Source organism: Branchiostoma floridae, chromosome 3 (assembly GCF_000003815.2).
Source record: "Branchiostoma floridae strain S238N-H82 chromosome 3, Bfl_VNyyK, whole genome shotgun sequence".
Classification (NCBI taxonomy): domain Eukaryota; kingdom Metazoa; phylum Chordata; class Leptocardii; order Amphioxiformes; family Branchiostomatidae; genus Branchiostoma; species Branchiostoma floridae.
The window spans coordinates 23,604,348-23,617,928 of record NC_049981.1 but is presented as its reverse complement, the minus strand read 5'-3'; the positions used below and the strand labels follow the sequence as shown (position 1 = coordinate 23,617,928).

The following is a 13,581-nucleotide window of genomic DNA, read 5'->3' as shown; positions in this document are numbered from 1 at the left end:
ATACTCATACAAATTATACTGATTTCGTCATGAAGGGAAGTGCGTCTCCTAGCGCTTCACTGTATTATTGCAATTTGCATTCATTACCTTAAACAAGTCGTAAGCTAGGATATTTCTTTACATCAATAAGAGTATGGTAATGCACTTAACCGTGATTCATGGTGGATATCATTTCAAGTTTTTGTGAGCGAATCCTAGAAGGCAATATATAAGCTTGAAATGTTTTCCTTAACCCTATTCAGACCGGGCTTTTTTGGTCATCCCTGGACCGGGGGGGGCTTTCGAGGCCCTCCACTTCTAAGTCCTCTAACTCTTGAACGACGTGCCGTAGGGCTACCAAAATTTCAGGACATGATATCGACAAAATATCTGACGAGTATTTCACGTTTGACGTTACGTTAACGTAAGATGACGTAATTATGACGTCATCAATTTGATTATATTGGCCGGACCCATGAAAAAAGGGTATTCTCAGACAACTTCAAGTTATACTACATAAATGTAACAACAAGTGCAGATAACAGAATATTAATGTTTATTACGACTTGTATTGCCAATAGCAACATCGATGACGTCATAATGACGTCATAAAATGACGTCATGCACATCTAAGATACGAGTTAGGCTCCGCCATATTACATCCACTACCTTGAATTTTTAAAACTACTTTTTTTGCAACAAATAATCACAAAGGGCAATGGAAATAGACTAAATCCATTCATTTAGATGGTTTTTGATGAAAAAATACCAGGTAGTTACAAATTTTAAGGGATAATTAGCTTGTTATTCTTGATCTGGCCATACTGTCCGCCATCTTGGATTTTGGGCTGATGACGTCATCAAATTAGCATAATTTATGCATATATAATTATGAAAGATATGCTAAATAATATAAGATTTTATATGTGTAACAAAATAGCAGTAATATAGCAAATAAATGTGAAAAATACATTGTTAGAACCAAAAATAGTGATTTTTGGCAAAACTGCCTGTCAGCAAACGGTTGCCATGGCAACACTAAAAAATGGAAAATTTGTCAAACTTCGTAAAATTGTTACCAACAATATTTTAGGAAAACTCACCAAATTTGGTGGCTTTAGCATAAGGCGTTCTGGCGTTATAGGACATCGAAGTTGGCGCGGGCCTCAAAAGCCCCCCCCCCCCCCCCGGTCTGAATAGGGTTAACCCATTCATATCTACTTGTACATAATTGTTCTCCTGTCTAATTTCATCACCTTAAGTACTAGTACCTCGTTTCATGTATTAAAGTCACATTAAAAAATAAGATGCATGTACTCTTCTCAGTTTATCTCTAATCAATAATGTACAGGAAACTTGTATTTGTAAATGGTTTGTCTCGGATCACGGACAATTTTGCAAGCGTCTTGCAATATCGCATAATTCAACAGAGGGCGCTTTGGCACCAACTACCGGTTTCATACAAATGTTTAAAGTCAAAGGCGTTCTATATGATATAGTTGGGCGTATGTGTTTGCTACACATTGATGCACACAGCTCTTTTCTGTACCACCACCCCCCACCCCACCCCCCAATAGATTATCAAACCCACCCTTTTCCATGCCCGTTTTGATATACATGACATCTTCAGGCACCCAGTGCACATTCATTACTTCTAGTCTAGGCAGTAAATTTAGGATATACGATTATGAATCTATGGTGTTGTTTCTTTCTCTCATGAAGTAGAGATACGTAACCAGTAGACTAAGTTAAACGTTACAAACAAAAGAGGGAAAATGAAACGACAGTGGTAGTCTATAGCGTTGACTTTTCTGTGTCGCTTCTCTGAGTGGATGTAAGTTGTTCGCACTGCTTCGTTCTCCCATTCCACAAGCAGGTTGTGTACTGTCCCATTTTGCACGTGAGTTCCTGGCCTATCTTTCTTCTCTCTGTAGCTTTGTTCTCCATCTTTCTTTTTGTCTGACACTGGCGGGCAGGCCTGTATGTCACCATCGCTTGTGAAACGTGCAAACGTTGGCTTCAGAGTTTCCTCAAGTCTTAGCTTCGGTCCTTCCGCAGTCGTGTCGCTATTGCTTCTATGTCTGTATCTATTATGGTGCTGCACTTTGGGACTGTTGTTGGCCGTGTCCGTTTTGAACAACACGCTGGACGAGCTTTTTCTTTTAACTTCTTCGTCCGACGTGTTCTCGCTGTCTGTTCTGTGTCTTCTCCATCTCCTGCGGAGCAGCATCCTCGGCTCGCTGCCGCTCATGCTACCACAATAGTATCTACTGGACAGAAGTCTGCTGTCGCGAATGGCGCCACCTGTCCCGAGCACGTTATTTGACTCCGCAGATTCGCCGTCGGTGAAATATAGCGGACCTGTGGGGGATTTCTTCAGCTGCAAATCAAGAGCTTGTTTTGGGAAGGTGGTCTGGTCTCGTACAAACGACGACAGGCAAGGTGCCGTGTGGGACCGTCTTATCTTTGCAAAGGAATGTTTGACGTTCTTGGCAAGCTTGCGATTGAGCATCAACGATGACATCTTTAGTAACTCGATGATCCCCGCCTGGATGAGAAAACACAGCAACAAAATGTCCTGAATAGGTGAATTGCTATCTGTATCAACTTTATATCACATGTATTATAAGATACCACCTTAACATAATAGTATTCAACATAGAAGTACTTTATCTAAAACGAAAACGACTTAAAAACTAAATCAACCATTTCCCATAAGTAGTTGATTTATACAAAAACTTACCAATCAAGTTAGTGCCCAAAAGGGGTTATCTATTTTAATGTGTCGCTTTTATTCACAGAACTGTTTTAGCCTGGCTACGATATAGCTTTGCCGATGTATTCTTTTATGCTCTTTATCAAGGTACCATTTGTGTGTGCGACGATTATAGACTTTACAATGATCAATTTTACAGTTTCCTATGCTAGGCAACCCCCATTTACAACTGTGCCTCCTGATCCTTCCTACATTGTGTCGACACCGGAATCAAAGACATTAGCTGCAAACGGTAAGGCAGTAAAATATGTGCTTTTAAAAGTAAAGCACCTTATGCTTTGCAAATATGTGCAGGCATACTAAAGACATTATGTGTGAAACTTTGGACTTACAAAAGGAACGACATGAAATATTATGCCTACCTGCTGAAATATTATGGCTTTTACAAAATGCTTCTTAGGAAGGTCGTTGCTTTCTTATATCACACGGTGTGAAGTTTCATCAGCAAAGTGATAAAATGTCTGACAAAAGATACAGTTTAGACTCCCATACAACCCAACCTTGTCCATGTGCCGACCCACGTTACAGCGATTGTCCCGTCGAGCCATAGCGCTCCGCCATCGTGACTTTGTCGCCTTCTTTCTTGGCCTGTAGTACTTGAAGTTGACCACGGCGTACTGTATCAGCGTCGCGCAGACGAACACCATACACACCAGGTGGTAGATGTCTACCGTGTGGATGTAGGCAACCTTGGGTAGTCCCTTCCGCACTCCCGTTATAAACGTGAGAAGGGCTAGGAACGTTTCCATACCTATGGAGAAAATGGGTTTGTATAAAAGGCGCTAGAGACAAAACAATTGACTGTGTTGTACCATCCTATACAGGCACTGCTCATTGACCACAAAAACTAGCACGTCAAGAGGAAGAAGGGACGAGGGCTAGACAGATACAGGCAGATGCAGAGAGACAACGATGGAGATAGAGAAAGGCAGACAAAAAGAAAGAGATAAGATTGAACATACCTCTCCTTGGTGCTGAACACTATCCAGAAACAAACAAATAAACATACAAACAAACACATACACAAACACACACACGTGCACACAATACATAATAAATTGTTTACAATTATCTAAATATTGCATGCTTTGACTGTTAGCACGCACATACAGGGCTGTTTAACCGGTCTGTGGTTATAACAAATGGCTAGCCCAGCAGACAGAGAGAAAGATAATACAAATGACATCACATACATACATACATGTACATATATAAAGGGAGAGAGAGAGAAGCATAGACAGATATATATATATATATATATATATATCGATGCAGAGAGAGAGAGGGGGAAGAGAGGGTACACATACATACACATACCCATGTTTTACTGAATTCAGTTAGATCTATATCTGTTTTGCAGATCTAAAAGTATCGGGTATAAGCCCTAGTTATAACGTTATACATCAAATTTGATTGTTTCCTTGATGTTGGCATAATCCACCAATCCTTCACAGCTGATCCAATTATCCCTCCGCCATTTGGAGATAATTAGGGAGCTATTTTCCTTGAGTGAATCTCGAAAATACGACCGCAAGGAAGGAGCAATTTAAAGGAGGGTGTAAAAACAAGAAGGCGATCGTTGTCACGGCGTCTGCTTCCTTGATTAGCTATAATGAAGGTCATGCGGCAGATGGCCAAGTTCAATACTATGGCCTTTTATTGCTGTGGGTGCACACATAACAGCTGCATATAAATCTTCATTGTGCAAATAAAGGCGATAGATAGATAGTAGCCAATGCAGTGGCATTGTCAGTGAGACTTATATATCGTGAACGAATTCAATTGTTTTGCAACAAAAAGATGAACAATTGGATGGAATGTTTCACCGATTTTCTTCGTAACTCCGTAGTACCCGATTGCTTAGAATACTTTCATACCATGCTTAAGCATTCCTCTTCACTTGCGAATGACTAAGGTCCAAATTCTGCTCGGCAATGGTGCGAGGGGTTACATTTAAGATGGTGACTTAAGGACGTCGACCTTCTGTATAAGGAATGCGGAAGCTCTGCACAAAGAATAACCCAACACACGTATCGAGAAAAGTTGCATGGCAGAGCTACTGAATGCATGATCAAGACTTAGTGTAATTTTTTCTTTGCCTGAACCTTTATTCATTCATGAGGAGCTCAAATCGGTCTGCAGGTCGCTTTTCATTGAGGTCTTGGGGGAGGTAAGGGTCATTAACATATATCATTACATATATGGTAAAAAATACATTTACCAATTGTTTCAGGGGAGGATTATGTGTTTGTTTGTTTATTCTTATTTATCCAGGGGTACATGTCGTCTTGTCGGCGCTTTTCAAAGATCCCTGGGGGGAAACCCCGTACATACATAACAATAAATGATAACAATATAAAATCAAATAAATTATGACACAGCAAGAATCGGCAGATAATAACGCAATTCAACTAAGACAAAATAAGGCAAGTCAATTGTACAACGTTAATCCTCATATAAGTCGAAATCATAAATGAAATTGAATAAGTTATGGGAATTTGCATACCAATGTGAACAGAAAAAGACATGACAGATTACATTTCAGACCGTGTGGTCTTCTGTTGTGTAGTCTTTTAGCTACCGATTTTGGCGGTGACGCGGTATATCGGATATTACATTTGCTTGTGCGACAGAAGTATTGAACTTTGACTCACCGAGAACGACTCTACCGACGACGACTTTATAATCGATCCAGAAGGCGACCCACGAGAGGCTGACGAGCAGCATACACGGCACGTATATCAGGAAGATGACCTGCCCCACGTCTCTGTGCATCTGGAAATTCAGTACAACTCTTGGAAAGGCTCCTGAGGGTGTGACAAGAACACCGTGAAAATCCAACAGAAAAGTGCAAATTTCTCCTGTCTTGAATTTCATTGTAGAAACCTATACAAGACGACCCTAGTTTGAAGCATAAGAGATACAAAGATGGTTTCTAAGTTTCACCCAAAATAAAATCCACAGGAGAAGTAACGACTGCCTAGTGTGTTAGATTGAAAACGTAAACCGTACCAATACTCAATCTCACTATTGCAAAAGCTTATGTTTTACGTAAGTCTGAGGTCGAGTATTTTTAGACTGACCTTGTTTTATTCTTTCTTGTAATGAAAACGGATTTGGAACAATTAGGACCAAATATAGTATTGCTGAGCACATCAACGCCATTATTCTTTAATTCGCGGTACCATTCATTAGTCACCACTTCCCAACAGAAGAAGCCAATTCAACTTCCAGTAATATACTATGTAGAGTCAGACATTTCTTTGCTTAATTGTTACAGTACCATTTTTGTTATCGAACCTACATGTTTCCCTGCAATTAGACTTCGGACATAAGTTTACAATAACGAATTGTGTTTATCTTAGAGTCGATTCCAGGTCACCGTGAGACCTGCCATTGTCATCATTTTCAAATGGTTTTAATTGTTTTCAATTATATGTCCAGGAGATTTTATACTTTTGAAATATTTCTAATGCTATTTGAACTTTCTAAATATTTTCCCGGTCTGTAAAACCTTTGAAATATTCACGATGTGGAACAGAATACTTCTAACAGTTTGTAAACTATGGTAACAGCATTTTGCCATTATTTACCATTTTCTACCATTATTTGTAATATTGGGTCAGTGGGCTAGGAAGAAAGCAATTCACACATCCTTGCAAAGTACGGTTGGGTGTCATGTCAATGGCCTACCACAAAGAACCAACCAGTGCCCATCAGTGAAATCTAAAAATATACCAGGCAGACAAAAGGGGCTAACTTTTATGGGGCAATAAATTAATTCTACCATTTGGCAAGGTTTACCATTTTTTGTAAATATTTCTAAAAGTGAAAGAATCCTGCAGATGTTTGAAAATGATTGTAAATAAAGATATTTTTGTGTGATCTCTTTCAAAATGTTTCCAAAGTATTCAAAGGAATTCAAAATTCCATATTAATCTTTTTGAAAAAAAATATAATTGTTGGGGCTTAAATATTCTTTTATTCAAAATGATTCCAACTTATTACAATTATTGTCTAAAAACCCTCATGGTGTCTCGGAATGGACTCTACTAATGAATCACAAATACGAAATCGATGATAGATGTATAACGAACGATTAGTACAATGTAATCGCTAATGGCGAGATAATTACAAATCTAATTTGTACCTGTATCGAGCTGACTTGCCCCGGAGGAAGTTTGGAAATCAACAATAGCGAAGGTTGGAAGCTGTATCCCCGCCAGTCCGGTTATAGAATCCCTCCCGCGTCTCCAGTACAGGCGGATGTCTTTCAGCGTGTATCCGTCTAAAAAAAGGTTTTAAAAACAGGGAAAGATTGGAATTCATCAGAAGATGAAAGGTCCTTCATATAAGACGTTTTCTTCCTACGGTTCTTTCCTTTTTTCTTTTTGAAAGAAGCCTGTAGTCAACATTGTTTACATGTGACAATTCAAACATTGATTTTGTGACGGTTGCAAACATTGATTTTTTTGGATATTCTGTCCCTGGAAGCACACTCGTCGCTCTTGTGATCTTAGTAAATTAGTTTTATTGGGAAAAGCACGGGAAGTTATAAAGCTAGAAAGTGATATTAGCTAGTTATCATTCATGAAGTTTGCAAACTTTTCATTGCCTCTCATGTTGGTCCTACCACTACAGTGTACAGAAAAATGATTGTTGAAACAAGACCTAAATTTCTCTCTTCATGCTAATTTTGTTGACACGTTCTAAATACGCTAGAATAGGAAATCGAAGCAATTACTGAAACTGATTTTGACAACAATCCCACTAGCAGAACATAATAGCAGATAGCACAGGGTGAGATGATGACGCCTGAATTTCCTTATTTTATTTGATCTCTTTTGTTACTTATGGTTAGTGTCCTTTGTTTAGCACATCGTTACATAGTAATAGGGACTAAACTGCCGAAAGCGACTTCCCGCATTTGTATGACAACTATTTCCTTACATTCCTGTTTTGAATAGAAATCCTGAGTCCTGAGATCGTTGTTGTACTTCACGCGAATTCTGCATAGTTCCGTCTAATTGTGATCAAATCATTTTACGCACAGCTGTTCCTAACATGGTCAGCCGGAAAGTGCCTGACAGGGCTATTAGTTAGGGTTCATTGACATTCAGAAGGTAATGCGTCCACAGTGGCTCACGGTCAAACAGCGCTGAGGAATTGGTATATACTATAAGATAACAAACCTTCTTTTTGATTGATAAAATGTGAACGAGATTTGACGATATGACCATGAATCTAACCGGAAATATCATAAGGAGAGGCAAATGTATTTTGCTGTACAATACCGTCCGTAAGGGTTTGCTCAATTTCGTACCCTGTATCATAAAATGCAGTATAGATTATCATCATTATGATCAAATTCCCTAGAATTTTTTTTTCATAGCCACTCAAGACAAAAAGGTATCCTATGTTTAAACGTTTATTTGTGGAAAAAACTTTTTAGAACCAAAAACACGTATATCAAGGTAAGGATCGCCAAAAAGTGACTTTTCTGAACTGCATCCACATAACATTTTGCAAGATCTGTTCATCTACTCTATGATAGAATAATGCTCATAATATTGTGTCTAGAGAAGGCAAATTTATCAATCTATGATCTAACAATTGCCAAGAAATCTAGAAATAACAAATCGTTTCTGCCATTTTTGCGGTAAAAAATTGTCGATCAGACAGGAAACACTGGCATTGATTTCGCCAATCCATTTGGTAAGGTCACGCACAAAATGTAAGTCATAGTCATGCGGCAGGGATGATGGATAACTACCCCGGAGCTGCTGCCGCGGTGTGGGTGCAGGCAGCTCAGGGTAACATAATGGCACATATAGGGCACCACGTGTACATAATGCCAAAGGTTAGACCTGCTGAAATATAGATAAGACAGTACGTGTCTATACGAATAGATAAGACAGTACGTTTCTGTTCGGATGTACCAACTATTGATCACTTAGCGTTTATATTCAAATAATACAATAACTTCGATGTGCTGTCAGTCATAATGTTTTTATAGATCCTAAATGTTCAGTCTCCTGCCTTCTTTGTTTTCAGCGGTGTGTCTTGCCAAACAAGAGTAGTGGAAGTAAAAAGCGTTTTCACTACCATGCTGGCGTCCTCATAGGATTGTGATGGATCGCGACTCAATATAACATTTTCTGATATTGTCTCGTCCTCAATAGTCGTTATTTGAGAGAGTCAGAATATCTTTAAATGTCAACAAGTGACCGTAGGTAACATAGTCTGTGACGTCGGTCTGGTATATGTTGCTTGTTTTGTCTTCTTTGGTGTGTGACGTTGTGCTTATATCCTATAATGATTCTTTTCACGGTGTTAACTATATCGTTTTATCTTAAGTTACTTAATATGTCTGTGTCATGTGAATCTTAATGTTAAAGACCTAAACAGGTATGGATTGTGAGATAACATGTGGTCAAAGTCTAAAGTTATGATGACGAAAAGTAAACGAATGGTCTAATACACAGGCACATTCACAGAAGACACACCTACAAGTGCTACAAGACCGACAGGCAGACTGACAAACGCACTAAGTCCTAACATGTTTCTGTTATGGACGTAATAAGTATGAAGCACGGAAGGAGGACCTTGATGTAATTTTATAATTTCTAATATGGCTTACACTCTTCATCGTGTAGTGCGTTCACCCAGCTTTGTCTATTTAGGCTAGTCTTGGCAAACTTGGATTTCTGAAATTATTACAACCATAACAAGAGGCTGAAAGTACAAGTATATATGAAGACAGCATTATCATGATAAAAGTACCAACCATGTTCCTTAAAAACGTAAATGGCCATTGGCCCGCAGCTACATAAAATTAGGTGATACTGTCATATTCAAAGTAGATCGAAGTTGTCAAACATATCATGACCAGCTGGTCGCAGCCGTTGACAACATGAACAGCTGGTCACAGCTGGTCACAGCTGGTCACAGATGTTCACATATTTCGAGCAAGGTCAACAACTGTCAACTTGTGTGTATGGTAAAAGCATAATCCAAAATATTTCGAGAAAGGTGAACAACTGTCAAAGCGGCCCTGGACCAAAACACCGTACGCGCAAGACGAACAAACTGTAGGGGTGATATTTTTATACATCCATAATAAAACCAACTGCCGCGAAAAAAAACAACGTGCATCATCGTCAACCTCAGTGCAGAGGACTTGCCAAACAACGTACTTATGCGACAACGGGAACATACAGTTACAGATGCGAACGCGAATAACTTTGACGATCAGATAAAACCACGCATCTGCTTGCAATATCTAATTCTGGCAAGGCTCACACAAAGCGGCCCTGGACCAAAACACCGTAAGACGAACAAATTGTAGGGGTGATATTTTTATACATCCATAATAAAACCAGCAGCCGCGAAAAAAAACAACGTGCATCATCATCAACCTCAGTGCAGAGGACCTGCCAAACAACGTACGTATGCGGCAACGGGAACATACAGTTACAGGTGCGGACGCGAATTAACTTTGACGATCAGATAAAACCACGTATCTGCTTGACAATATCAATTACCTCATGACCCATATACAGGGGATCTGGACCAATACACCGGAAGACGAACATTTTGTAGGGGTGTTATTTTTATAACATCCATAATGAAACCACCTGCCGCCAAAAAACCCCACGTGCATCATCGTCAACCTCAGTACAGAGGACCTGCCAAACAACGTAAGTATGCAACAACGGGAACATGCAAATACAGATGCGAACGCGAATAACTTTGACGATCAGATAAAACCACGCATCTGCTTGACAATATCCGATTACATCATGACCCACATGCAGAGGATCTGGGCCAAAACACCATAAGACGAACAAATTGTAGGGGTGCTATTTTTATAACATCCATAATAAAACCACCTACCGCAAAAAAAAATCACGTGCATCATCGTCAACCTCAGTACAGAGGACCTGCCAAACCATATAGAATTCAGACAATGGGAACATATAGATACAGCTGCGAACGCGCGAAAACCTGACAAAGCTAAAAGTCTGTCGACCAGAGGTTCTGGTCACAGACTAATAAACGTTCCACTGCAATACATTTAAATAGAGACTAGACACAAACAAGGCGGCGGACACAGCAAGAACGTCACTTGAAAACTTCACTCTATGGTGACGACCGTATGAAACAAACTTACTGTGCCTCCGGTGCAGGTTCACTTGGGTTTAAAGAATAAAGTCTAACTTTAACACCCCCATCTATTAAGACTTGATGGTGTTTAGAACTTACTTGAAGGACTCATATATTGGCCATTGTGTAAGTGGCAACTGGAATCGTTGTTGATGGAATATACGACTGTGTCTTCCAGGTACCATAACCATGTTACCTTCATTCCCTATACTTGTTCACCATCCGTTAATAGTCTTCTACAAGTCTTGTCTACCACTAGATACTCAGTAATCGTATTGACTCCAACACGAATCAATGCCAACGCTGTAGCCACTCCATTTTGGACTCATTCATTTGTATTCTTTAAGAAAGTCACGAAGTGGTAGTTTTTTTATGTGTGGACTTGGGTTAGGAATGATGTGCACGTGCCACATGTGGGTCCTGAGATATCGACTACACGTAATCCTAGTTACAATACTGTCGATCTGGCTGTGGGGATAGCGCGGGAAAGATGGATGATAATACGGGTGGATAAAAATGTGCTTTTATAGATCGCCGTTTTGAACACTTGAATGAGTAATAGAGCTTGTCTCGTGTATTGAATCATTGATGTTTCGTCTTGCCCAGTACGGGAGAAGAATACTATAACAAACGCCCGAACATTAGTACAATTATAACTGTAACTGTTTTACATTTTAGATATCATTTTGTTATACATATTTTGTATATCACATATGTCCTTAACTCCATTCATACAAGCAAGCTATACTTGCTGCTACTTGAATAATATATTCGAAAGCATGATTTGTTCGCTTCGCAGCGAGGTTATATATGGTTTATGTATGAATGAATGAATGCTTGCTGGTAAATGATTGTGAGATAATGGCTGTGTGTAGGAATTCCCGTCCCCATGGTAATAGTCTAAAAATAATTACAGGGTTTTCCCATTGCGCAGCTCTGCTGGAGCCCCGGTACATTAGTCACATGCCGACCTAGGTCACTGTGGCTGCAGCTGGTGGGATTTGTGCCGTTCCTTCCATATCTTTTCATTGCTTTTAGAATCATGTTATTGTTTTTCTAAGGTTTATTCCCTTTTCAATGTTTACGTGGACGTTCATGTTTACACTTGTTCTATGTATCTAAATTTAGCACACAATTATGAGTCAAGCAACCCCATGGGCATCAAGTAATATGCCAAGTTTGGTCGTTTTCATTTAAATGTCAAACCATTTTTAGTACCATTTTAGTACCATTTGCAATCCATATATCAATGTATTTATTTATCTGTATCCTTTTATAATATATGATTATACAGTTTATAGCATCCATTTGCTTGCGCTTTATAGGATTGGGCCCTTTGAAAATATTTTACGGGACAGCTTAGTTAAATCTTGGCATATCTTTGGGACCCATTATCTTTTCAAAGCTTTGCGGGAGCTTTTAATTAGTTTCCAGTAGAAGGAACGTAATCTTCCTTGCATTCACCTGAAAGGAAATTAGACACAACTCAAAGAACTTTGTGCTTTTTCTGTGTCTAATAGGATCACTTATAACGTATTCAAGCATATCTTGGCTATAACGTTTGGAAAGGACTAGATGTATTGTAGTGTGAACGCTGATGGAGAATATTTGCCATATTATTTTATTTTTGATAAAATCAGTTCAACTTTAACATTTAAGCCGGCAACGTTGTTAATATATGCCATTAGGCTTGAAATTAATGATCAAAGCCATCAAGGCAAATCTGCGCCATATGTCGACTTCCTCTCCGAATTTGCAAAATAAATTAGATTCATAAACTCACAGCTTTCCAACACCAGGCTGCAGTTCTGCACGTCCATTGGATAATTCATCATGTTCATCATACAACTGGCAACGGTGGTGAGTCTGCAATTGAAATCGATGGGGAATGTAATGATGGCCTATTATACACTTAGCTTGGTAGAAAAGGAGTGAATTCTGGATGGATGGTTGTGCCTTTCTTGCGATGGAATCCGCTGTTGCGTGGCATACCGACACAATGTAATGTAGTTTACTGCCCATACGTTCACATTCTACACTAACAGTAACAGTAAATGGCAGTGAGAGATCTACTAACACAGCACCACCTGAACTATGTACACTTTATATACTAGTATCCAGGATTAAATGTTCAGGACATTCTTGAGAATACCTCGATAACACTTCTTTTTTTCGAAAGTGCCGGTTTCAGGGTACTGATGGAATTATTGAGTTGAGCTTTATATTGTGTCAACGTATCAAGTCTCTTCAGTCGGCATCACACGGCATATCTCTACGTAGAAATTGAGTTGCATAAAAAGTTCCATTCACATAAGACATCGCACCAATACATTAAAAGGAAAGTTTACCGCAGGTTGTATTGAATCATCCCGTTGGAGAAGATGGTCATGGCCCTGTTCTTCACGGTGATTTCGTGGAAGTAGGACTGCTTCCCGTTTACAAAGTAGGTGTCAGGCACCCAAACTTTACTGAGATAGTCGTCGGCAAGATCATACGACTCGGCCTCCCCCGAGAAGGAAAGGCGCTCGTCGTGCCAACTCTGGGATAAATCCATCGTCATCGTGTAGTCCTGTCAGTAGATACAACAGTATTTACATCAGAATCATCCAACAATCAGGACGTATTTTTGTTGTTTGTGTGTGTGTAGGGGGGGGGGGGGG

General features: G+C 39.5%; 1 protein-coding gene across 1 annotated transcript in view; it reads right to left on the bottom strand.

Annotated features, from left to right (window-relative positions):
* Positions 1-1,573: 1,573 nt before the first annotated feature.
* LOC118412187 (gamma-aminobutyric acid receptor subunit beta-1-like) overlaps positions 1,574-13,581 on the bottom strand; it is a 22,262-nt gene continuing 10,254 nt past the window's right edge. The window contains exons 5-10 of the mRNA XM_035814906.1: positions 13,270-13,490; positions 12,705-12,787; positions 6,906-7,043; positions 5,410-5,562; positions 3,256-3,506; positions 1,574-2,527 (exon numbers count right to left, since the gene is read on the bottom strand). Of these exons, the coding sequence (XP_035670799.1) occupies positions 1,694-2,527; positions 3,256-3,506; positions 5,410-5,562; positions 6,906-7,043; positions 12,705-12,787; positions 13,270-13,490 (1,680 nt within the window). The 3' untranslated portion in view covers positions 1,574-1,693. The remainder of the gene's footprint in view (positions 2,528-3,255; positions 3,507-5,409; positions 5,563-6,905; positions 7,044-12,704; positions 12,788-13,269; positions 13,491-13,581) is intronic.